Here is a 25,272-nt window from a genome sequence, read left to right as displayed (position 1 = left end):
ATTGCTTTGTCATTATCCAAGCCGCTTATCCTCACAAGGGTCGCGGGAAAGCTGGAGTCTATCCCAGCTAGCTTTGGGCGAGAGGCGGACAACACCCCGAAGTGGTCGTCAGTCGGTCGCAGGGCAGATATCGACAGCGTCACTGAGCGGGAATCGATCCCACGCTGGCCCGCCCCAAAGGCGTGTGTACCACTACGCCATCAGTGACTCCTGCAACATTAATTGGAGACCCTAAATTGCCCCTAGGTGTTATTGTGAGTGTGGCTGTTTGTCTCGATGTGTCCTGCGATTGGCTGGCAAACCAGTTCAGGGTGCAGCCAGCCTCCTGCCCGTTGACACGCTCCAGCTCTCCCGTGACCTTTGTGAGGATGAGCAGCTAAGAAAATTGATGGCTGCATAATTCTACTGAACTGTCTGTCTTATCGGATACGGTACATGACTCGCTCGTGTGCTTTTGGATCGTAGTGGAAACGGTTCGTGCGGTCGCGATACTTTTATTGCTAATGATGTTCAAATTAGATGTGGTGGGTTCATGTAATACACTGTCAACTCCCTCGTGGGTTATCAATCAGTGGAAGACAGAAAATAATACCGCATGATGTTACAGATGCATAATAGGGTTTCCTTTATTCAGCTCGAAGCAGCGATTTCATGGCAGGATTTTAAAACCCAGCTGTAAAGATTTAATGTCAAGTACTGTTTTATGTATGTATCCTATACGATTTGGTACGAGAGCAGTATCAAATAGCTTGTATTTTAAATACAAAAAGGTTTCTTTTATTTAGCAATGCGTCGAAGAAATCAAACTCAAAAGGTTGCCGAGCGATTGTATTGTGACATTAGGTTTAGTTTGAAAATACATCCCGCCGCATTTTGACACGTTTCGACAGTTATTCAGACCCAAGCTGTTGTCCTCGAAAAAAAAAAAAAAAAAAAAAGGTGTCGGGACCATTGACGTGACTTCCTGAAAAGGACGGCAAAGTCTAATTCCTGCCGGTAATCGTCACGATCGGGGCTTGCGACTTTGTTTTCTCTCGCTCGCGTCGCATGCCTCAACTCGCTCGCAGCATCCTGCGCGAAACAAAAGGCCCACGCGGCACCCAACTTAAGGAGCGCCTTTGCAGATAGGCGACCGATTTGTTAGATTACACGGCTGGGAGCTGACATACAAAAAGAGCGATGAATGGGAGGTAAATGAAGCACTTGCCGATAGACTCATTTCAATCCTATTTGGGTGTGCATATTAAAGGTTGCTCCCTTGAACTCGGCTCTTCTTTTGGCTGCACGCGCACGCCTGCAGGTTCTTTGTGCCTGCTGCTCCTGAATCGGATTGGGAGGAGCTACATGAGAACGTTTCATTGAAAAGTCATTGAAAAAGAACATTCGCCCGCACGGGAGACCGTGTCAAACGTTCTTATTCGTCGGGCGACGTCGGGAGCATTTTGGGTGAGAGGCCTCGCGTGAAGTGCAGCGTGGTAATGTCATTTCTATACATAAATATATGTCTGTAACATACATTTACCGTGAGGACTATTACAATCACAGGCCACAAGATTAGGCACATAAGCGATATTGTTAAAAGTAGGATTATTAATACCCAAGCCAACTTGGAGTGAAAAAGATGATTGTTGTTGTTGAAATGACAATAATTGGCAAAAGGTTGGAAGATGTATCATGCAGTGCACTTTTACACCTCAGTAAACAAAACTACAATAATAAACAATGTTAGATGAATACAGCGGCACGGTGATTCAGTTGGAAAGCGTTGGCCTCACAGTTCTGAGGACCCGGGTTCCATCCCAGACCTGTCTGTGTGGCGTTTGCATGTTCTCACTGTGCCCGCGTGGGTTTTCTCGGGGCACTGCGGTTTCCTCCCACATCCCAAGAACATGCAACATTAATTGGAGACTCTAAATTGCCCCTCTGTGTGATTTTGAGTGCGACTGTTTGTCTCGATGTGGCCTACGATTAGCTGGCAAACAGTTCAGGGTGTACCCTGCCTCCTGCCCGTTAACAGCTGGGATCGGCTCCAGTACTCTTGTGAGGATAAGGGCCTATGAAAATGGATGGATGGATGGATGGATAGATCTTTGTTTTTGTTAAAATGACAAGAAGTGGCAAAACGTTGGAAGATGTTAGAATCCCTCTTGGTATCATGCAGTGCAGTTTTACACCTCAGTAAACATCCATCCATCCATCCATCCAATTTCTTCACCGCTTATCCTCACGAGGGTCGCAGGGAGTGCTGGAGCCTACCCCAGCTGTCAACGGACAGGAGGCGGGGTACACCCTGAATTGGTTGCAAGCCAATCGCAAGGCACATCGAGACAAACAGATGCACTCACAATCACACCTAGGGGCAATTTAGAGTGTCCAATTAATGTTGAACGTAGGAAGAAACCGGAGTGCCCGGAGGAAACCCATGCAGGCACAGGAAGAACATGCAAACTCCACACAGGCAGGTCCGGGATTGAACCCGGGTCCTCAGAACTGTGAGGCCAACGCTTTACCAGCTGAACCACCATGCCGCCTCCTCAGTAAACAACACTACAATAATAAACAATGTTAGATGAATACCTCAGTGGCAGGGTCAATGCTTATATTTAGTATTTTCTTTGGAAAGGCAGATCTGTCTTAAAGTAAAGTAACTAACGTGACTATCAATTTATGAATGAATACAATTTTATGTATCCATGCTGCCACATATACAAGTGGTGCGTAACCGGATCCACGCAGCAGTTATTTACCACTAGATCCAAGGCCGAAGAAAAATTAAAAAAAAAAAAAAAAAAACGACAACATCTCTCTGGAAAGAGACTATTGACTATTTTTGGTTGTTCTAATGACTCGGGACAGCTGAGAAAGAAAACACACGCGCAATGACAGCATCGGCGGTGACGCTGGCGTGAAGCGAAGCTCTGACGCGCTCGGCTCGCGCACACATATAAAGCCCAGTGCGCACCAGGCGCACTTCAGATCAGAGGAGACGCAACCACATTGCGCACAAGACACCCTGAGAACACCCTGGAAATTGTAAGTATATTAATATTACACTCTTTAAACATGGTTTATAATAACGTCCACAGCATAAAGAGTGACTTTTTGCTTTTTAATTTTTTTTTAAAGCTGACTTTACTGTGCATAAAGTCACAAGATGATTCCATCTTGTTTTAATGTTCTGTTATTGCTCCGTAGAGCGCGCTAACGGGTTTGTGTTCCACTCCGCCAGATGCATTCTAACTTTGTCAGCTGGGTGGGGGCCCTGGGGTTCCTGCTGTGGGCGCTGCTGTGCCTGGGCACCCTGACAAACGGCTACCCGGTGAAACCGGAGAATCCCGGGGACGACGCCCCCGCCGAGGACCTGGCCAAGTACTACTCAGCCCTGAGACACTACATCAATCTCATCACAAGACAGAGGTAGGTAAGGGGGGGGGGGCATATACAGTAGTAATTGAGTAATTGAATTTAATCGGGCTGGAATAAGTATACGAACAATTGACACTATCATGGGTCATTTAATATATTTATCATGGTTGCAGTTTGTGACTTGTGTACTGCATTACATTGCGAGCCATTTCTAGTATTATTTATTAAACTCAGTGCCACGATCTTATTATTTGAGGAGCAGACAAGGAATCATCACCCCCCCCCCCCGCCCCTCCAGGGATGGATTAACCCATCCATGCTGGTTCGGTCTGATTATTTTACTCCAGCTGCTACCTGGACATAAGAGAAGACACTCATTCCATGCAATGATATTAAAAAAGATTTTTTTTTTTTTTTTTTTACCTGCAATAAAATGCACAACGAAGTAAGACGTGGTTAAATAATTATTCCTACTTTGTGTTTTGAAGGTATGGCAAGAGGTCCAATCCCGAGATACTGGACACGCTGGTCTCAGAGCTGTTGATGAAGGAGAGCACAGACGCTCTTCCACAGTCAAGGTACGTGTTGAGCAGCAAGATAACTACAAATATAGAAATAAGATCCAGTCGATGTCATTGAAAAGTCTGCACGCGTTTTAATGTTTTGGCCAGTCGGTGTGTAGGTCGCCGCGGCAGAAAGCTGACGTCTGTGTTTCTCGCCAGATACGACCCGTCATTGTGGTGAAAAGGTCATCAGGCGGGGGCCGGGGGCCACCTCCACGTCTAAACGTCATGTCGTCGCACGCGTGCCGAAAAGGACCACCCCGCCGCTCCTCCACCTCGCCCATCCGCTACCAATCCGCTGCTTCGTACCATCAAATTGTAAATATTCGACCCACAGTCTTCATCTGTGAATGTTGAAAGTAAACCGGGGGGCCTGGGGGGGGGGGGGGGGGTGGGGGGGGGGTCATCAATTGTATTGTACACTTGTGCAATTAAAGAGTAATTGTTTGGAAAATGTGTTGCTTTGTTCGTTGTGGCGTCAGCGAATTTATCATAATCTTGAATACATTTCAAAATTTTGCAGGTTATTGAACAATGTCATTCTTCTAGGTTGATATGATGTTATAACGGCTGTACGAGATTCATTTCACATGTTCACAATTGCCTGGAAAAATAAACACTTTCAATGCAAAGGGTCATTTTAAATTGTCGAGACTGAACAACTTTGTGGTGCTTAAATAGCGATCGCGATGATTTACCGTCATTTTATTTTATTTTATTATATTTTTTGTGGTGGCACAGTGGCTCAGCTGGTACAGCGTTGGCCTCACAGTTCAGAGGTCCTGGGTTCAATCCCGGGCCCGCTTGTGTGGAGTTTGCATCTTCTCCCCGTGCCTGTGTAGGTTTTCTCCAGGCACTCCGGTTTCCTCCCACATCCCAAAAACATGCAAGATTAATTGGACACTCTAAATTGCCCCTAGGTGTGATTGTGAGTGCGGCTGTTTGTCTCCATGTCCCCTGCGATTGGCTGGCAACCAGATCAGGGTGTACCCTGCCTCCTGCCCTTTGACAGCTGGGATACACTCCAGCACTCCCCACAACCCTTGTGAGGATGAGCGGCTAAGAAAATGGATAGATGGATGGATGGATGGATACATTTTTTGTCACTGGTTAAGCAATCTAATCAAGTGATTTTAATTCAAAGGTTCGAATGGTCGCCAGTCATTCTCAGGAGAAAAGTCAGTCCAAATATTTCAAGAACATTACAAACATTTTTTCTTACTGACAGACTGCATGAAGTAAATACATTAAATAGTCACCACACAGCTGATAATAATTCATATGAAATAAAGTTGTTACACGTAGCCACTTAAAGTTGGACATATCTCTTTCTAGTGTGGCGTCCTATTGCTCCCGTTATTGATTTTCTCATTATAACCGATACAGCCGAGCCTTTCTGTATTAATTTAGTGTATAGCGCCCTCTGGTGGTAGATAGCTAGACACGCCTAAAGGCGATAGATAGATAAATAGATAGACTTGCAACAATAATGTAGTACAAGTAAGTAAGAACAAAGATAAGCGTTGAAGAGGAATGAAAAAACATTTAAATGTAATTAAAACAAAAACACCTGTCGGGTAGGTAAAGTTTGATTATGCTGCAGTGATATTTGTAGTCAAAGCAACAACTAGGCATTGGTTGGAAGGTTATAGTGTCAAAACAAGGATGCAATGATCATAATGATTAATTGGGCACGATTATATGATGCTGTATATACCTGAGCATTGCTTTAAACTGTCATATTAGCTTTGTGAAACGATGTTGCATGCTTGCGTTTTAAAAAATATATATTTTTTTTAGCGTGCGTGTGTGCGCATATGTTGAATGAACGAAAGCCTGGCGGTGTCCGGTGAGTGAAGGATGAGGATCGGCTGCTATTGGCCCGTGCCTCACGTGACTCCACGACGTAGGCGTGGCCTATGCGTGTGATTGGCACCGCGTTCTCTTGCCAGTCTGTTGCGGGACGAGGACGGAGACGGCGCAGGGTTGGGGGGGGGGTCAGACTCGTCTGAGGGGGTCCACCCGGGAGCTTTTGGCGAGCTATCGTGAACTCACGCGGCCGCTGAAGGTAAGAGCGAGTTCATTTTGTTTTCATAGCGACCACTGAACGGGAATAACGCAGACACTTTGTCGCGGCGCGAAGAGTTCGCGGGGTGGCTTGGTTGGTCGCGTGAGCCGAGCAGCTGTCAGTATGCGGCACGCGGGCTGCCATTGTGGGACACCGATGGATGCGGTGTCGTCCTTTCACGCCGTGGGGCGAAATGCGGCGACTGTGTGTCGTAGTTGGTGCGCGTGCACGCCACAAAGGTCTGTCCGATGGTTAAGTACCCCCCAAAAAAAAAAGAAAAAAAAATGGCCGCACTTGTGGCGAGATGTAGGAGAATATATAGCTGGCCCCCCCCCCCCCCCCCCCCCAGAAAGACTCCATCACCATCCACCGCTTTTGAGTCTGAGAGATGAAAAAAAAATACATGATACTCTTCTCGAAGTGGACACGACATAATCTTGGAAATACCTGTGCTTTTTGTGACCTATGACCTTTTCAAAGTTTCCCACAAAGTCCAAGTAGAATTGGGAGAGTTTGACTTCTATACACTCGGAATAATATGATCAAAACCTCAATGCAGTTAACTGAAATTACATGAGTCTGTTTCCAAAACCACAGCAATTTTCAAATGTTTTAAAAAAAGAATCCTACATAATTATCTAAAAACATAATAGCAAGTTAATGTAGGGCTCGGATTCACCCTCTTAACCTTGATTCTTGTTGACAAAGGACTTCCGAATCAGAACTGAATTGTTACTCCTCGTACTCTTCAGAAATAAAACCATCCGTCCACGCTCTTAGCCACTTATCCTCACGAGGGTCGCGGATGCGTTGGAGCCACCCCAGCTGTCATCGAGCACGAAACGGGGTACACCCTGAAGTGGTCGCAAGCCAAGCACAGAGAAATAAAACTAAATGGACTATTAGAAAAACTATCAAATGAAACCAAAAGAGAACAATGGCTGGTTATGGCTTTGCATGTCCATCTGGAAACATTTTTACTTTTAAGTTTAAAATGGTATACTTTAGGCATGATGTTTTGCCATGCCGTGGCAAATTGGTCTTGCGCTTGTCGATGCCGTGAATCCTCACCGTCTGGAACCAGCTGCCCCCTTTCTCGCTAGCTGCCGCGGTCGCCGTCCCCTCCCCTCAGTCGATTGGCTCTTTTCGGAATTCGGAATTCTCGGGCTCGGCTATCGGACTGCAAAAACGAACTACAACTGCGTGGATGTGCAAAAAATATGCAGTAAACATTTACTAAACTGTAAATGTTGCATGAAAAGCAGTTGCCGCTATTCAGAAAAAAAAAGTAGTATGATACTCGGAGATTTGTTCTGATTTCCTGGTCGCCGCCAAGTCGTACACAGGCCTAATGTCAAGAAACAACTTAGCGCTATTAAACGACAACTCTGCGGCAGAGCTGTGTGCCTTAAAGGGGCGTGGCCTAGTGGACGAAATCATGAACACGCCCATTTTGTCTCTTCGTGAGCTCCGGTTGTGAGTTTTGGCTGACTCTGATTACATGTGAGCGATCCCATTTTGTACTTGTGGGTTTGGATCTGAAGCTCGCAACCCAAATTGGCCAAGTGATGGCTCATAATCTGAAATACTCGTAAATCAAAGTAGCACTACAAGATTGGCATTTCCTCAATATGTTTAATGTGTTGTTGGCAGCAGTCGCTTGTTTTTTTTTTCCAGTGGACAAGCAGACTGTATTGATTCTTTTGTCGCAGTCTCCCCCGAAAGGGCCATCGTCTAATAATTGACCAACACTGTGTCAGGTCCAATTCGTATGAGCGTCTCGGAAACGGTCCGCTCGTGGTATGTGGGCGGCGAATGAGCAATTGGCAGCCTTTTTATAAGCCGTTGAGCCCGGGCCTCGTGTGACGAGGGCAGACCGTTTACATAGGCAACCTCCTTGGGGATCCTTCCTGGGAGGGGCCACCGGGCCAGACTAGAAGGAGGGGGGGGGGCACTTATGCACTCAAATGTACAGCTCTTCTCGTCTTCTCTTCGATCTTACGATCATCTAATCAGATTTGAACGTAATAGAGTGGAGGAAGGAGCATAGACAGTACATTAGGGTAAATGAGTCTCTGGGCAGGGAAGTCCGTAATGACCTGTGCCAGGATCCAGCGTGACCTTTATTGTTCTGCAGGGGTGGAATGACACCCATTTCCAGACATCTTTGTGTATTAGTTGGAGACAGCAAGGATGAGAAAAAAAAAAACAGTTTTAAGCCAACGTTCCTGCTCTTTGGACGTGGGAATAGCTACATATTCGGACTCTGTATTCTTCTGTGCGCCCTCAGATGGATTATTGTACAGTATCTCTCTTTTGACAGGCTGCCGCATGAAGTTTCTAAAATCGCACGCTGGGCGAGAGTCTCCTCCCCGAGTGATGACTAGAACTAGAAGAGGGGCTCATGTTTCTCTTGCATTAGCTTTAAAGAATCGGCTCCCTGGAAATTGGACTTGATTTAAACCCAGAGCAGCACGGTGGAGGAGGTGTTAGCACATCTGCCACATCACAGCTCTCCCCCCGTGTTTGTGTGGATTCAAACTTCCTCTCGCATTCCAAAAACATTTTTAAAATTGCCCTTAAGCCTGAAGGGTTGCGTGCCCTGCGATTGGCCGAAGCCTGGAATGCGTTCAGATGTCTCACCGCTTATAAAAGGAACGTCAGTGTTGAATTATTCTGCTATGTTTTCAAAACCACCGAAGACACTAAAGACGCTTTACACTGATATCGACCCGGATAGAAGACCCAAAACACAGAGGCATAAAAGTAGCGATCCAACCTCCGCAGCGATGAACATGCATCATCAGTCCTCCCTGCCGGGCCGGCTCCTCCCTGTCCTGTTAACACATCAGCGTCTCCCCATCGTGGTAATTATGGAGCGTCTGAAACTTGAAGAAAAAAACGGAATAATGAAGCCACGCTCGGAGTCAATTTGTCAAGTGACGCTGGCCAACGACGTGTGAAAATGTGGGGAAAATATTAATAATACCCTTCTGAAAATTGCTGCAACCGATTTTGCTGATTCACCAGGTTCCGTACGTGGCCGTGGTCTTAAAGGGCCACTGCAAATAAATATGACGCCATAACTTCATTTGTTAAAATATGTACACAACCTGACAAGAGTCTTTTCGTGCCAAAGTAGTAGCGGGCAGTCATGTGATTCGATCCTCACGGCACGCCAGAGCGCACACACTCCACCGGCTTGAAGGGGAATGAGGTCATATTCAGTTACGTCGAAGGAAGCGTACTGATACGCGACTTGTTGCGATCAATGTGTTTCTTTCAAAAATGTAGCGGGGAAAAATTCTGCGTAGTTCTTGTGCTCAGATTGGACTGTTTCCCATTGACGCGTGCATTACGATCCCAATAGCAACGCGCTCTACAACCAGCAGGAACCAGAACTCCATTTTTGACATAATGATTTTGGTGTCGAAGCTTTCGTATCATTGTTTTATTGTATAACATAATTCCATTAACACTGACGCGACGCCGATAAGCGGTCGATGTGCATCGTTACGGTTACTGCATTATTACACCATCATCTGCGCTGTCGGCCATCTTAGGGATGACGGTGTAATCCTCTTAGCGTGCGGCCGCGTTAACTCGTCGAGTGACCTACATAGGGTTAGTGTGGAGGCAGAGGGAGCTAGATGGGCGAGAGGCGGGCAAGCGTGGTCAGGTAGGAGGAGTCAGTGTCAAAACTCATCTACTTTATTGTACAGTATATAGCACAGATTCTGTCGCCTAAATCGGATGCGTTCCAGGACCGTACCCGACGTTATTCAGGTGACTTGACTGACACTGTCAAAGGTCTGCCTAATGTTGTGGCACAATGAGAGGGTGTAATCATACATAAAGTTGTATCGTGCAGATTGTATGTAAATGTGCATGAAGAGCACTGTACAGTATTTTCCCGGTGCAGCAGCACTAAACACACGCAAGTTTATAATTGCTCCTCCTGGACCGAGCCCCCCTTGAGCGACATCTGGACTCGCGGGGCTTCACAGAGCTCCCTGACCTTCTTTGTGATTGTCACGTCACTGGGAGGAAGCGGGAGTGACAGATGCTTTGAGAACCCGTTGCCCCACAGCGCTACGATGCGCAGAGGCTTAAGGAAAATATAAACTGGTGTCAGGCGACGGGGCAGGGGGGGGGAGGAACGCTGGATCTTAGTACTGTACTCCAGCTGACATCTTAAAGTCCCAAAAACGTGAGTTGGAGATTCGGGGAGGAATTCAAACGACACCGCCTAGTGATGTCGGTCCCTGTGAAGACCCAAGTATTCAAAATAAATTTGGGAGAATAAAAAGTAATCCCCCATCCATGAGCTGTCCGGCATCTGAGTGCTCTTGTTGGCTCGTCCTTCCCAGTGGGCTGGCCAATAGCAGCGCGCCTTTGAGTGACCACTTCCTGTCCAAGGGGTGGAGGAGTGCGAGGTGAGTTTGGGAGTCCTGTGACTCTTCAGCACCCTTTGTTGATGCAACATGAATACATGATGCAACTGCTTTCGTTTTCGCCCCTCATCTCATAAGCTCTGGGAACGTATACGGTACGTATTGTCATATAAAACAGTTGTGTTGTTTCTAGAAGATACCATACATTGATTTATTTTGCCAATAGAATCAATCCCAGGAGTGACATCGCAGTAAATTCTTACAATTTAGAATTCGTACGAGGTTTTCCGGTTTGAAACATCAGAACATTTCCTCCAATGGTGGATCGGCGTCATGGATGACAAAGATCTCATAAAGCACATTTCAACATCACGTTGCCTCATCATGAATCACTTTTTGATACAGTTTTTGGTCTTCTTAGCTTTTCCTTCTGGCCCCTTTTCATACATTCCTCGGACATAAGGCTGCAAGCCGTCCTTATTCTTCAGAGCGCTTCACCTCCTTTGTCCGCGCCTCCTTATTGTCAGGCCTCGCGGTCGCCCCCACCGCTGCATTTCGGTGCGGCTGACTTGGCAAAGAATTAACCCCTGGCGGCTTTTCCCTCCATGAACATTCTTCCAGGGGTTATCTTTCACTCCCAGCGAGCGTGGCGAGCCGGATTGTTGCGTAATGGATCGACCTCTCACTCTCTCGCTTGCAGCAATACTCAGCGAAGGAGTAATGATCTCCGATGCGAAGAGACAGCGTGGCGCAAAGGAGACGGGAGAGGGCTCCGTCTGTGTGAAGTAATCACATGTAAGCCTGGAAAGTGCAGGATGTTGACAAGACTTGACTTGACCTGGACTCGTACCAGAAAGCAGCTTAAGAGTCAAGCGCGAGGAGAACAATGCCAGTGTCATCTCCTTCTTCAGCATTTACGCCACTTTCTCAAACCTCCCAATGATTGTCAAAGTAGAAAATAAAGGCGTTTGAAATTAATGAAGCATGTCTAGAGGCTAATCACTTCTGGAATGGTCCATTTCACCATGTCTCTTAAGAGCAGCAAGAATGAGATAGATTAGCTTTTTTTTTTTTTTTTTTTTTTAACAGCAGCGACGAGTTATGTGGCGAAACGGCCCACATAATGTAGCTTTGCATCTTAATGTTGATTTAATTTCCCTCATAGGGGAAGTCAATTTTCCCTTTTGAAATGAAGTTGGAAATGTGTTTATTACAGTGAATGCAGTGATGTACTTCTTTTTCTTTGGGCTTATCCCGTTAGGGGTCGCCACAGCGTGTCGTCTTTTTCCATTTAAGCCCATCTCGTGGATCCAATCCAATCCAACACCCAACTGTTCTCATGTCCTCCCTCACAACATCCATCAACCTTTTCTTTGGTCTTCCTCTCGCTCTTTTACCTGGCAGCTCCATCCTCAGCACCCTTTTACCAATATACTCACTCTCTCGCCTCTGAACATGTCCAAACCATCTAAGTCTGCTCTCTCTAACCTTGTCTCCAAAACAACCAACTTTGGCTCTCCGTCTAATGAGCTCCTTTCTAATCCTATCCAACCTTTTCACTACGAGTTGAAAACCTCAGCATCTTCATTTCTGCCACCTCCAGTTTTGCTTCCTGTTCTTTCTTTGGTGCCACCGTCTCTAATCCGTACATCCTGGCCAGCCTCACCGCTGTTTTCTAGACTTTGCCCTTCATCCTAACGGAGACTCTTCTGTCACATAGAAGACCAGACACCTTCCGCCAACGGTTCCACCCCACTTGTACCCATTTTTTCACTTCCTTACCACACTCACCATTGCTCTGTACTGTTGACCCCAAGTATTTGAAGTCATCCACCCTCGCTATCTCTTCTCCCTGGAGCTTCACTCTTCCTCTTCCGCCCCTCTCATTCACGCACATATATTCTGTTTTACTTCGGCTAATCTTCATTCCTCTCCTTTCCAGTGCGTACCTCCATCTTTCTAATTGTTCTTCCACCTGCTCCCTGCTTTCAGTGTAGATCACAATATTATCTGTTAACATCATGGTCCAAGGGGAAACAAACAAACAGGAAGGGGCTCAGCGCAGATCCCTGATGCAGTCCCGCCTCCACCTTAAATTCTTCTGACACACCTACCATCTCACTGCTGTTCTGCTGCCCTCATACATGTCCTGTACTATTCTAACATATTTGTCCGCCACACCAGACTTGCGCATGCAGTACTACAGTTCCTCTCTCGGTACTCCGTCATGGGCTTTTTCTAGGTCTACAAAAACACAATGTAGCTCCTTCTGACCTTCTCTGCACTTTTCCACGACCATGTACTGCTCTGCATTATATTGCATTGTTTATGCGTCGTATAATTTGACAGGCAGCACTGAAGTAATGATCAGTGTGTTTGCCTCATACTTCTGTGGTTTTGGGTTCGAATCTCAGCGCTCGCCTTTGTGACGACGTTTTTACACAATTTTTTTACACCCAAGTTTTCATTTGGTGGTGGTTGTAGCAGCCAGAGATACTTGCCATATATAATGTAAATTGTACTACACATTGTAGCAGTGTGACAACTACAATATGTTTCAAACTGGTGCTAAATTCCATTTAGGGATTGTTTAAAAAAAAAAACAATTCCTGGTGGGCAGCAATTTTGCAACACTACTGCCTGAGCCATGGGCAAGGGTATGCTGACAAAAACTGCATAAATAAAATGTTAAATCCGAAAGGGGTCACCTGATACGCGTTTGTGTGACTTTTGGACAGGTATTTTATTTTTTAAAAATGTTATTTTATTTTATCTTGTATTGGATGTCCTTCACTTGTGCAAGTGTACTTAACGGTAGTGTACAGGTGTGCTTATACGTATCCAGAGCCTGATCTAATAGGGTGAAAGGAATACATACTGCTGTTTTCCTGGCATTCCAATCGAAGTGATGACATGCATCTCTACGGGTTTGCCAACTGGTGATGCAAGACACCCCCCCAAATAAAATAAATGCAACGACTTAATGAACGTTTGGGTGCAATAAGAGCAGCCTTGAGTTTGTCGAGTCCTGCAATAAACGCTGGCTCGGAGACTAGGAGATGAAAGAGTCATCTACAGGGTGAAAGAACCAAGTGGATGTGAGGAGAGAGGACAATTAGGTTTTATGGATTCTGTTGGTACGGAGGCACTAAACGTTTCTCTTTCTCTACTTCTGACTGGGGGGGGGGAGTAGAAGGTAAATACGATGTGGTTTTATGCGCTTAGTGGGACAACTGCCTGACAGATTGATTTTGTTTAGTGTGAATATCAGCAACAAAAGTCATCTTGCGGGTTTGCTTCTGAGACTGTGCATGATGTTCATTTCTCTTTTAACAACAACACAGCGCCTTCAATTTTACGAAGTCAATAACAGCCGTGGTCAAAGTAAACACTCGTGGCTGTGCAGTGATTGAACATTGGCGATAGCGAGCGAGCAAAGCAAACAGAGATTTGTGATCCTGCGCTTTTGTGGCCGGATTAAAATCAAACGTTGGGGTTGGGGGAGGGACTGGTCAAGTTGAGGCTCTATTAAAGCCTGTGGCGGTGCGTCTTGCACAGCTGTGTCTATTTGGGAAGGGGGCTCAAAATGTGTCCTGGGCTATATTGGGATGGCTAATATACAAGAACCGCTGAAGAAAATAATGAATGGATGTGCGTGGGACCCAAATAGGAAAGTAATCTCACCTCTTTGAGATTTTTTTCCTGGCTCTCTTCAAATTCATTGTGAATTGGGCCCCACCTCTGGCCTGTAAACTTGTTCGACAGCATGGTTGCAATAAGAAGCATAAAACAATGGCATGTTCAGAATTTTTCTCAGGACAGCCAGTCGTTAGTTAGCTTTCATGTCCCAACAGTGCCGCTTGCATTCATCGTAATAGCCTCTCATGAAAAAAGCCTTCCAGAAGTACAACAAAGTACAACCTGATTGGATGAGATTCTATATTAAATATCATTTACTGAAAACCTGCATACCTCCACCGACGCAAATCTCAGTTGAAATGTAAGATAATTGTCAGAGTGACTGAAAAGGTCCGCATCACTCCGGATTGTGAGTAATAACAACCTTGACGCGTTGAAACTTTTGGCAGGTGAATGTGTCAAATGAGATGTGGACATCCTTCTTTTGGGCACTTTTCAATCATCTCAGGGCAAGCAAAGCACAAAGTAGAAATACTATAAATGAATAAATGGACTAAAGACAAGTTAACATGGACCCACCGGTCCCCAGACCATGTTAGATTGCAACCTCATAATCCTGTCAGCAGCTACTGACATAGCAGGAGGCACATTAATATGACACGTAAATAGGGAAAACACGACTCATAACCGCTGTTAAAAGACCCACAAGAACAATTTGTCCACGTGGTTTGGTCTGCGGGGGGTCCCGAAAGAGCACGCATGGAAGAAAATGGAAGAGACTCGGAATGCGGGGTCAGGCCCCACCTTCTGAAGCACTTATGTAAGATTACTTACATGAAAAAAAAAAAACAACAACATGCTGTCAGTATGTCTAGACAAGTGGGCACAGCACCTGAACTTTGGGTGGGGTCGTAAGGGCAAAGAAGAGGAGGGATACTCAAGCCCCCCCCCTCAGTAGTATGAGAGGATTGGGGGATTATGAGTGCGTGGGGCGGAGGCAGGGTGGTGGTGGGGGGGGGGTGAGGGTTTGGGAAGGCAGGGTATTAAAGAGGTGGAGGGAGGAGACTGACAAGCATTCAGCACATCTGTGTACGCCAGCCAGCCTCTTCAGCCTCTTTGCAGCTTTCATGGCCGTGTCACGATTTATGTTTACAAAAAAAACCCCAACAAAAACGTAATTTGTCCTCTCTCACATTCTGATAGCCAACCCATTTTAAACCTGCTCCATTGTTCCGCTCTTAGCCTGGGTCTCTTCTCCCGTCCTTTTTGGCACATAGAGGCTGAGTAGTCGAAACCAGGCAATCGGACCAGAGGAGAGGCGTACACGAGTTGCACAACCGCCGGTGGTTCGCATACTTCTGGCGGCGGGGAGGAGGAAGAAGAAGAAGAAGAAAGGACGCCTCAGCGATGGTCACGGCCATGGAGGATGCCAATGTGGCCCGGACAGAGGAGGAGGCGCAAGAGGTGACACCCCCGCCTGGTGTGGACGTGCCGGCGGTGGCCAGCCAGGAAGCATCTGGAGGTGAGCAACTTTGGAGGGGGGGGTTATAAAATCATCTACAGCAGGGGTCTCAAACTGGCAGCCTGGGGGCCATTTATGGCCCGCGAGATGACATTTTGTGGCCCCCATCTTAACACAAAAGTTTGTTGGTGCGACCATTGGGGTTTTTCTGAATGCCACTTTGTGTACACAGCTGACGAAGCTACCGATTACAGTAGGGTATATGGCTCTCTTGACATTGACCGGCAAGAAACATTTTTTACACCACTGATCTAGACTATATGAAAGCTACTTTTGACATTTATGGTTTGTGTTACTCACGATGGGCTCTAATCTGATATACGGATAATGACACCCTCTTTTTCATCGATCGGAGGCACCTTAGAAGTATTTTTCTGCTTCAATCAAAAATGATGTTAATTGATTCATTTGATTGGTCATTTATTTCATATTGTTTTCTGTATGTTAAACTGTAGTTTTTCCCTGTAAAACGTATTTTTGGGTGGTTGGAACGGATTCATTGAATTTACATTATTTCTTATTGGTAATAACTCTTTGGTTGACGTACAAAGCGGTTTCAATCTGATTAAAAAAAAAAAAAAAAAAAAAAAAAAAAAAAAAAGGCAGGGGCTGACACACCAAAACCAAAGTTCTACCATATTTGGAGATAAACAAGAGCAAGGCCATAAGTCAATATTCATACATCAATATTCGGGTTTCTCGGTATGTTCTACTGGGATTTATCTTACTCCCCTTAACGAGTTCCTTAGCATGGAGCATCTAAATTGGGATTGAATACACAATAACACACCCGATGACAAAAGTAAAAAGTCATTTTTTTTTTCTTTTAAATTCAGTGTTTATCCCAAATATGTTTCATGGGATCAAGGACATATTAATGCACATAAAACAGAAAAGGGCCTTCTCCGAAACGGTTCCTGGAAGGTGTCGCACTGGTTTGGCCACAAGCAGACAGAGAATCTCTTCCTCGCATCTGTTAATGGATACAAAAGCATCCAGTGGCTTCCAGTTAGGGTGAGAAGCGAGCGCCAGAGTCCACGTGGCAGCAAGGCAGAGGACGGGATCAAATCAGTCAACATTCCTGTGGCCAAGGACGCACTGACGCTGACCCAGTGGGGAAAGGTCAAAACAGTTTACGCAAATACTACCGATGTAAAGTGGGCTCCCTTGAATTGGATGTTTTGGGGTGTTTTTTTTATATTTGACGCGTGTTCAGTTCAAAGTTATCTGTAATTTTATGCTCAGCGATTCATCTACCACTTGATGCACGAGTAAACATTTGCAGAACGGGTGAGCAAATTACACGTTGTATCCTGAGTACTTGTGAGCGAGGGCGAGTGACTGAATGAGTGCCTTGCAGGAGAATAATTTTTTTTGCTTCTATGGGTAACTAATATATGATTTGAATTTCCATCAGTTCTTGAAATGCAAAAGCTTGACAACACCTACAATAATACGTTTATATATTTGGTACACATTTTTAAGTTGTTTTTATATGATGTAAATCAGCACATTTATCACTGTAATGTTGAGGAATTCTACAGCAAGGCAAACTACAATCACGCTCGCGTCTTGTCCTAATTTATGACCGAGGAAATGATGTTTCACCACCGAATGCGATGATTCACAATGTTCTTAAATGCGACGTCTTGTGTTTCATGCCCAGTCTAGTCCCAAATGTGTCACAGCCAGGGGAGCAAGTTTGTGCAGTGTGACTTGAATGGAGGGATTAGCTCCCCTTCCCGCACAGTATTTGAATAAAGACAAGCTGCACACACGTGCTGGAAGAATCTAAAACAGGTTCTGATGGACTTCCGAGACTACGAGTATCAGATGATTGATGACAACATTTTTCAAATTCACATTTATTTGTGAACTAAAGAGATGCAAGTCTTCATTCTTCAGCTCCATTTACGGTTTAGAAGGTGTTGCCCCTGAGGTGGTGCCCTGAAAAGTTCTTGATTTTTCCTTGTCACTTGACAGCTAGAGCGCACCTTGAAACCAGACTTACTTCAGCAATGATGTTTTAGCATTCAAAGGCAATATAGTACAACTTCGTTTTGAATGTCACTAATCAGGGGTTGTTATGTTCGTTCCTCTTCTTCGTCTTTGCTTGTGGGATGTTGTGTCGCTGTGTGAAATCCTAAACATTTGCCCAAAAGCAACTGCAGCTTAATTGGGGGTTTTCCGTCCCAGCCGTGTGATGTGGCTATTTTGCGGGAAGCTAATGCTCTGTTTGCTTTTGAGACCACCGTCTCTTTGTGTCTCACAAGGAGCCACGCAGGCGGTGTTGGACAATGTAGGTGAACTCCCCGCCACCGGGGGCGCCAAAGACATCGACCTACTCTTCCTCCGCGGGATCATGGAAAGCCCCATTGTACGCTCCCTCTTGAGGTAGCACACATACAAGTAGCCGAGGCCGAGGAGATGACAATCGCAAGCTTGCCTGCGTCCAGCTGCGCTTTGCGTCTGTTTTTGTGCTTCTGCTCTTCTTCACCCAAATTATACTGTAGCCTTGCCGTACCTTACATTCGAGGCTTAAAGAGCTAATTCGTTAAGTCATGCTGAAAACTGATTTATGAGCCAGACTACACAGTGTCTAATCCAGCAATTCACATTTTCTGGACTGGTCCGAGACTTGACAACAATAAACCAAGCTTGTGTTCTTCTCTCAGGCTCACGAACAGCTGGAGGAGGTGAAGCTGGAGGCGGTGCAGGACAACAACGTGGAGCTGGTGACGGAGATTCTGGGCGACATCAGCGGCCTCAAAGTGAGGGACGACAGCGCGGCAGAACTGTCCAGGATCCTGCAGGAGCCACACTTTCAGGTGGGCAGTTCGGCCAGTAAGCCTGCTCCTGATTGGAGAGCACGGGGTGGGCAAACATTCGCGTCCTAGGGTCATTTTGCGAGCGGACAGACGGCACGGGTCACTATTCCTTCGCAATAAATCAATAAATACGGAAGGAATTCAGCGTATGAATAGAAATGTTTCTTTCACTCACAAGAACCCAATGAAGCAAATTATTCACTGAGATAAATGATTGTGAGACGAGCCACGTCAAACCAGCCGCTCTGCAACGACTTAAGCAAAACAAGTGCAACCGAGAGATGGGAGTTACATAAGCCGCGAGATAAAACCCTGTTGACCGAGCGAGAGAAGCAGAGGCAGGGAGAGAGAAACCCCCCCCCCACCACCACCACCACCACCATTTTCACTAATTGTTTTGTTGAAATGTTTCATGGCCGTGACAGAAACGCTGGTCACGGTGCTTAGATTGGATGTGAAATGGGCCAAGAACGTGTCAAAATAGATTTCCCGATAATCCATATTTGGAATTTAAGACATTTAAGGTGATGACTTTTTCAAGGTGTTGAGAAGGCGCATCTGAAACAAAAATTGTTTAGAGCTGAGCCTGATTCTTATCAGTCATGAGTCATTTATTTTTTAATAAGGAAGCAAAAATGTTTCCTGCTAGCCTCGAATGCTTCCTCGTCTCCATTTTTGGGGAGGAAATGCATAAATATGAGCTTGTGTTGAAACTCGTCACGACACAGTTAATCTGTTGAACTGGTGGGAATACTAAAATCGAGGTTTGAGGGATATTAGATTATCCGTCAAATGAGACATCACGTTGCGAATTGACTTCCACAAGCACGGACCAAAAACTCCAAAGTGTGTTTATAGGTTACATAATGTTACATCATCTTCCTTCAAGCACTGTCCCTTTGTCCCTTTTGCTCCTCAGTCCCTCCTGGAGGCGCACGACATGGTGGCCTCCAAATGCTACGAAGTCCCGCCCCCCGCCGAGATGGCCAATGACGCCGCAGTGAACAGCGCTCTGATGCAGGCAGACGCCGTGCGCATGATCGGCATCCGGAAAAAGGCCGGGGAGCCTCTGGTGAGCCCGCACCGCCGAACAACCGAATCTTCACGCGCGAGCAAAGATCCGAGTCGAACCTCCGTCTCGCCTCTCAGGGCGTGACGTTCCGCGTGGAGAAAGACGACCTCGTCATCGCGAGGATCCTCCACGGCGGCATGATTGACAGGCAAGGGCTACTGCACGTGGGCGACATCATCAAGGAAGTGAACGGCAAAGACGTGGGCAACAATCCCACCGAGCTGCAGGAAATGCTTAAGGACTGCAGCGGCGGGATCACCCTCAAAATACTGCCGAGCTACCGGGACGCCCCCGCGCCCCCGCAGGTACGCCCCAGCGTGCGGCGCTGTAATGAGTGACAGATGTTGGCCAGTCCTACCACACTCGTGTCCCACAATCCCTTAAATGTCGGAATCTGAACCCTATTAATAACGCTCCACTTGCTATCTAGGTCACATGGTGTTACATCTGGGAACGCTCCACTCACTGGTATTCTGCCGTGTTTCTGGTTTTACCTGTGCTCGGCAATTCTTGAAAAATTTGATTTGGCCACCAAAGTCGGCATCACCTAATGAGGATGAGCGCGATTGTCAACGCATGGGTAGCAGGCCCATTCAGAGTGTTTGTAAACAGTGGATGCCAATGTAATTCTGGTAGTGACTACCACTATCTGAAGTGATCCAGACTGACGTCACACACCTTCCAATTTAGAATCCGGCCGCCATCTTGGTTTCGTGAATTCGCGTAAACACACGTAACTAAGCAGGAATAATTTCCGAAAAGCTTAGGAATGGGGCCACACTGCTATCTTATTGGTTGCTCAAATGAAAGTGGCCGTTGTAAAGCGTCTTTCTTTCGACTGCCGGCTGTGATCAAGAACCAGTGCGAGAAAACGGAGCAGCTAGCAACCAAACGGCGACAACTGTGGCCGTCTAGTATTAGCAGAGCCAATCTAGCAGTCAAGCACATTACCCGTGTGCGAGTGCAACGCATGTCTCCAAAATCTGTATTTTCCGTTTTATTATAAAAAGTTTGCAAAAACGAATTACTGCACTGCTGGCGGTTTCGTGAGTTGAGTTAAAAATGTAGCCGTGGAAGTGGAGAAAGAGGTGAACCGTCGAACCTCTCGCTCTCTCCTTCTCGGAAACAAAAATGAAAAAAAAAATCGACACCTCTTTCATTGGTATAATCAACATAATTTAACAACGCTGACTGTAATCACGCGGTACATATTTAAATTGCATTGTGTGGTACATTCACCTAAGCAGTGTGCTTCCAATGGATACCGCCGCATGACGAAGCCAGCCATTGATGAATTGCTTGTAGGCCTCCAGACCTTTGTCATTCGTTAGTTGGTCCACATTATAAGCGCTTGTCGAGAAGAGGAGATAGTGGGCGATGTCTGGATAGGTTACCGACAACCACATTTGTGTTTCTTCGAGGCATATGGGTCGATATTGTCGATCAAAGCACACTTCTTGTTTCTTGAAACAACATCTAATGAGCACCGATAACGTTCCAAAGTCTTTTTAGGCATCATGCGTCACTTTTAACAGTCGTACGAACATTTGTGTAGCTCCGGTCTGTATGCAAAAGCGATAGAGTGAACGGCGCGTCAGTTGTGAACCCATCCAACATGGCCGCGTGCCCTGATGAGGTCATGTGGTTGAAAACAGTCTATGGTCAAAAAATTTTTGGGTGATCTGGAATCTGGATCCAGCGACAAATCTTAATGTAGGATGAACATCAATGGCAGGTGAAGTCTGAAGATCGTCACCGTGTCAGCGTGCGAGGTCAAGCGAGTGTGACCGTAATCAATCCTCACAGGTCTACGTGCGCCCTTACTTTGACTATGACCCGGCCCACGACAACCTGATCCCGTGCCGGGAGGCCGGCATGGCTTTCAAGCGCGGCGACATCCTTCAGATCGTCAACAGAGAAGATCCCAACTGGTGGCAGGTGAGGTTTCCGCCATTTCAGATCACCTCACAAAATGTTAAAAAAAAAAAAAACAAGTGTGTTCTGTGACCTCTCGTAGGCTTGCCACGTGGTGGGCGGGGCGACAGGACTGATCCCAAGTCAGTTTTTGGAGGAGAAGAGGAAAGCTTTTGTCCCGCGGGACTTTGACGGATCAGGTAGGCGACACATTTGCTTCTACAGTCACTATGGTAACAGTCTGTAGCTTCGACAATATTTCCATGCATTGGAAAAAAAAAAAAAAAAGTGCCCAAAGGAAGGTCAAAATTTTTACAATTACCGTTAGTATTATGTTCTTTGTAAAGGTTGTGTGTTGAATTTTGTTTCCGTGACGACCAATTTTCAATATTGTCCCTTTTTCCAACTTGGATTATTGAAGCGTGCCATCTGGTGAGGCAGGTTCGGAACTTGAAGTGGTCCAGCCTGCCTCCTAGTGGCCAATTACTGAACAAGCAAGGCTGTGTGAGAGGTTCAAGCCTTTAATCTGTCCCCCCCCCCCCCCCCCCCCCCCCCCAGGGATCCTTTGTGGTACCATCGCTGGGAAGAAGAAGAAAAAGATGATGTATCTAACTGCCAAGAATGCAGGTCTGGCTTGTGGCACCCTTCGTAAAATCATCATTAATGGTTTGACCCTGACAAGAATTTGGTGAAATAGAGTTTGACAGGCACGAGCTGCAGATCTATGAAGAAGTGGCCAAGGTTCCTCCGTTCCAGAGGAAGACGTTGGTTTTGATCGGCGCTCAGGGCGTGGGCCGACGTAGCCTCAAAAACCGGCTGATGGTCCTTCAGCCGACCTGCTTCGGCACGACTATACCATGTGAGTTCCGCCGGTCCGTGGCGCCTGTACCCGGGCGTCCGTCATCCAAAGACCTAACCGATTTGACTTTGCGACGTTTCAGACACCTCCCGACGTCCCCGCGACGAGGAGCTGGACGGCAACTCGTACCACTTCACCTCCAGGACGGAGATGGAAGTGGACGTGAAGGCCGGCCGCTTCCTGGAGCACGGAGAGTATGACGGCAACCTGTACGGCACCAAGATCGAGTCCATCCACGAGGTGGTGGCCGCCGGGCGGACGTGCATCCTCGACGTCAACCCGCAGGTGAGACAATGACGGTTGCTAGTTTGGCATTTGCAAATTCACTTGCATGATGTCACTTCCTGTTTCTCCCTGCCAGGCTCTGAAGGTCCTGAAAACGGCCGAGTTCATGCCGTACGTGGTTTTCATTGCGGCGCCAGACTTCGACACCCTCAAGGGCATGCATAAAGCCGTCGTGGACGCTGGCCTCACCACCAAACAGCTCACGGTACGGCGTGTTTCAGCTCCCTCCGAAGGTTCTCTATTGGGTTTAGGGCTGGAGACTGGCTAGGCCACGCCAGAACCTTGATATGCGTCTTACGGAGCCACTCCTTGGTTTTCCTGGCTGTGTGCTCCGGGTCATTGTCATGTTGAAAGACCCAGCCGCGACCCATTTTCAATGCTCTGACTGAGGGAAAGAGGCTGTTCCCCAAAATCTCACAATACACGGCGACGGTCATCCTCTCCTTAATACAGTGCAGTCGTCCTGTCCCATGTGCAGAAAAACACCCCCAAAGCACGATGCTACCACCCTCATGCTTCACAGTAGGGACGGTGTTCTTGGGATGGAACTCATATTCGATGATTGCTTCAACAGTGGATCTTTTTTCACCGAGCTGCTCGGCAATTTCTCTGCAGCCCTTTCCAGCCGTGTGGAGTTGTACAGTTTTGTCTCTGGTGTTATTGGACAGCTCTTTGGTCTTGGCCGTGTTACAAGTTTGAGTCTTACTGATTGTATGGAGTGGACAGGTGTCTTTATGCAGCTAACGACCTCACACAGGTACATCTGATTCAAGATAATACATGGAGTGTAGGTAGACAGGTCTTTGAGGGTCAGAATTCTAGCTGATAGGTGTTCAAATACTTATTTGCTGCTGTATCACACAAATAAGATTATCTCTCTCACGGTGGACGTGCACCTATGATGAAAATTTCAGACCCCTCCATGATTTCCAAGTGGGAGAACTTAGCAGGATGTTCAAATACTTATTTTCTTCGCCGTAGTTTTGAATAACATATTTACATGGCCATATGGTTAATAACTGAATGCCAATGTTGGCAGGACGTGGACCTGAGGAAGACGGTGGACGAGAGCGCGCGCATCCAGAGGGCTTACGGCCACTACTTCGACTTGACCGTCACCAACGACAACCTGGACAAAGCCTTTGACACGTTACAGGCCGCTGTGGACAAACTGCGCACCGAATCTCAGTGGGTCCCCGTGAACTGGGTGTACTGAGGGAACCACCCCACCCCCCACCACCACCCGCGACCTGGGCCCAAAAGAAGGAAGAGACCCAAGGGCGACTTCTGTAAAACAACACGAATATTCCCGTTTGAATGTGCTCCGTCATCTGGAGCGCGCAAGCCACGCAACTTTTTTTCTACTTCGACTCAAAGGGAAAGAGTGCTTATTTATTTTATAACTTTTTATGAAAGATATTTCTATACAATGTGGAAATGAAGCACAAAAAAAAGAAAAAAAAAGGAAATGAGGCATTCATTCATTGTAGGGTTGTTTTTGTGTTAATTGTCTTTGTTTCGGCTTCCCGTCCGTTTGTTGACATCGACATAGGATGCGTCGTTTTTCTAATCGTTGGTTATACTGGGAGTTTTATTTTTGTGTGGGGAAATATCACACTCGTTCACGATCAAACACAGTTTTGTTTTTGTAGTTTTGTTTAACGTGACTATTGCTTTTAGTGTACTTTTTTTTTTTTGTCAATGATCCCGCCTGCCTGTCTGGAGTACACGACCTTTGACACTGTCCTCAACTTCAAGCCAACGTCTCTGTTTCATATTTGTGAAAGTCGCACAAATTCCACGCTACAACCTTAAGGGCAAAAGTTCTTTTAGACTGCAGAGAAAAAAAATTTGATCATTTCAGTTATGTATGTCTGTATTTATTAAAACTAGTTCTATTTTTGTGTGGTTTTTTTTTTATTATCCCAGTGCCACATTGTAGGAGACCTGCTGCCTGTTGAAAGTGTTGTCATAAATCACCTGACGTTAAAAGATTTCTTTCTACATTTTTATCTGCAAAGATGAATAAAGCTGATTACATTGCAAGATGGTTTTACAAGCTGTTAATAAAAAAAAAAAAAAAAAAAACGCGTGACGGAGGCGGTGAAGTGGAACGTTGCTGTCGGTACAAGGACAAGGGGGCGGGGGCAAACGCCAAACACACTACTTCATTTTAAACTTTTTTTTTTATTATTAATGAATGTAACTTACAGTCAAAGACCAGAGCCAAAGAGAGAACTACATGAAGTGATACGTATTCACATTGTGTCCTAACAGGGTTTTACAGCATATCTTGTATTCTGTAGGCGTAAATGTCAAAAACAAAAAAAAAAAAAACAGGAAACATACAATAGAAATCAAAAGCTTTACAAACTTTACAACACCCTCAAAAAAAGAAAAAAATAGGAGCTTAGCAAGTGGATGAAGGAATTCAAAATCAGCAAAATATAAAGACCCCACCCCCCCACTAACAACAACAAGAAGCATTACCCCCCCCACCCCCAATACCAGAATAGGAATGACTGCAAATTCACTTTTGGCGCACGTCATGCTTTAAATAAGGGAGAAGAGAATAGAAAAGAACTCAAGAGTGAAGGGAGGTTGAGAATTCACGTCTGGCTGTGCGCGCTGAGACTTTGGTTGCTTTCGTTGTTCTGGCTGATGTACAACACGGGAAAATAAGACTCCCCGGGATCAGATGCACGACTGAATAGTCGACCCCGACTGAGCCACTGAGAATAAAAATGGGCTACTTCTATTTT

At 46.1% G+C, this 25,272-nt stretch overlaps 2 protein-coding genes across 8 annotated transcripts; both read left to right on the top strand.

The window, feature by feature from the left end:
* The first annotated feature begins 1,023 nt into the window (after positions 1-1,023).
* npy (neuropeptide Y) lies at positions 1,024-4,293 on the top strand. Of its 6 annotated transcripts, XM_061813577.1 has the most exons (6): positions 1,032-1,190; positions 1,301-1,475; positions 2,857-3,033; positions 3,230-3,417; positions 3,855-3,944; positions 4,089-4,293. In XM_061813577.1, the coding sequence occupies exons 4-6, from the start codon at positions 3,230-3,232 to the stop codon at positions 4,108-4,110; spliced, it is 300 nt and encodes a 99-aa protein (XP_061669561.1). In that variant the 5' UTR covers positions 1,032-1,190; positions 1,301-1,475; positions 2,857-3,033; the 3' UTR covers positions 4,111-4,293. The 6 variants fall into 6 exon arrangements, with proteins under 6 accessions (XP_061669578.1, XP_061669587.1, XP_061669551.1 ...); XM_061813567.1 differs by having other exon boundaries at positions 1,026-1,446; XM_061813558.1 differs by having other exon boundaries at positions 1,026-1,475.
* Positions 4,294-5,857: 1,564 nt separating this feature from the next.
* Positions 5,858-24,536, top strand: pals2b (protein associated with LIN7 2, MAGUK p55 family member b). 2 transcript variants are annotated; one of them, XM_061813537.1, is made up of 13 exons: positions 5,858-5,997; positions 15,308-15,552; positions 17,826-17,929; positions 18,228-18,380; positions 19,300-19,452; positions 19,530-19,757; positions 21,259-21,390; positions 21,470-21,566; positions 21,925-21,993; positions 22,064-22,225; positions 22,308-22,510; positions 22,587-22,715; positions 23,550-24,535. In XM_061813537.1, exons 2-13 carry the CDS (start codon positions 15,438-15,440, stop codon positions 23,724-23,726), a joined length of 1,722 nt encoding a protein of 573 aa, XP_061669521.1. In that variant the 5' UTR covers positions 5,858-5,997; positions 15,308-15,437; the 3' UTR covers positions 23,727-24,535. The 2 variants fall into 2 exon arrangements, with proteins under 2 accessions (XP_061669521.1, XP_061669530.1); XM_061813546.1 differs by lacking the exons at positions 5,858-5,997; positions 15,308-15,552 and having other exon boundaries at positions 17,826-17,946; positions 23,550-24,536.
* Positions 24,537-25,272: the final 736 nt, after the last annotated feature.

Source organism: Syngnathoides biaculeatus, chromosome 1 (assembly GCF_019802595.1).
Source record: "Syngnathoides biaculeatus isolate LvHL_M chromosome 1, ASM1980259v1, whole genome shotgun sequence".
Classification (NCBI taxonomy): domain Eukaryota; kingdom Metazoa; phylum Chordata; class Actinopteri; order Syngnathiformes; family Syngnathidae; genus Syngnathoides; species Syngnathoides biaculeatus.
Note: the sequence above shows the minus strand (reverse complement) of the source record. Positions and strands in the feature narration are given on the sequence as shown.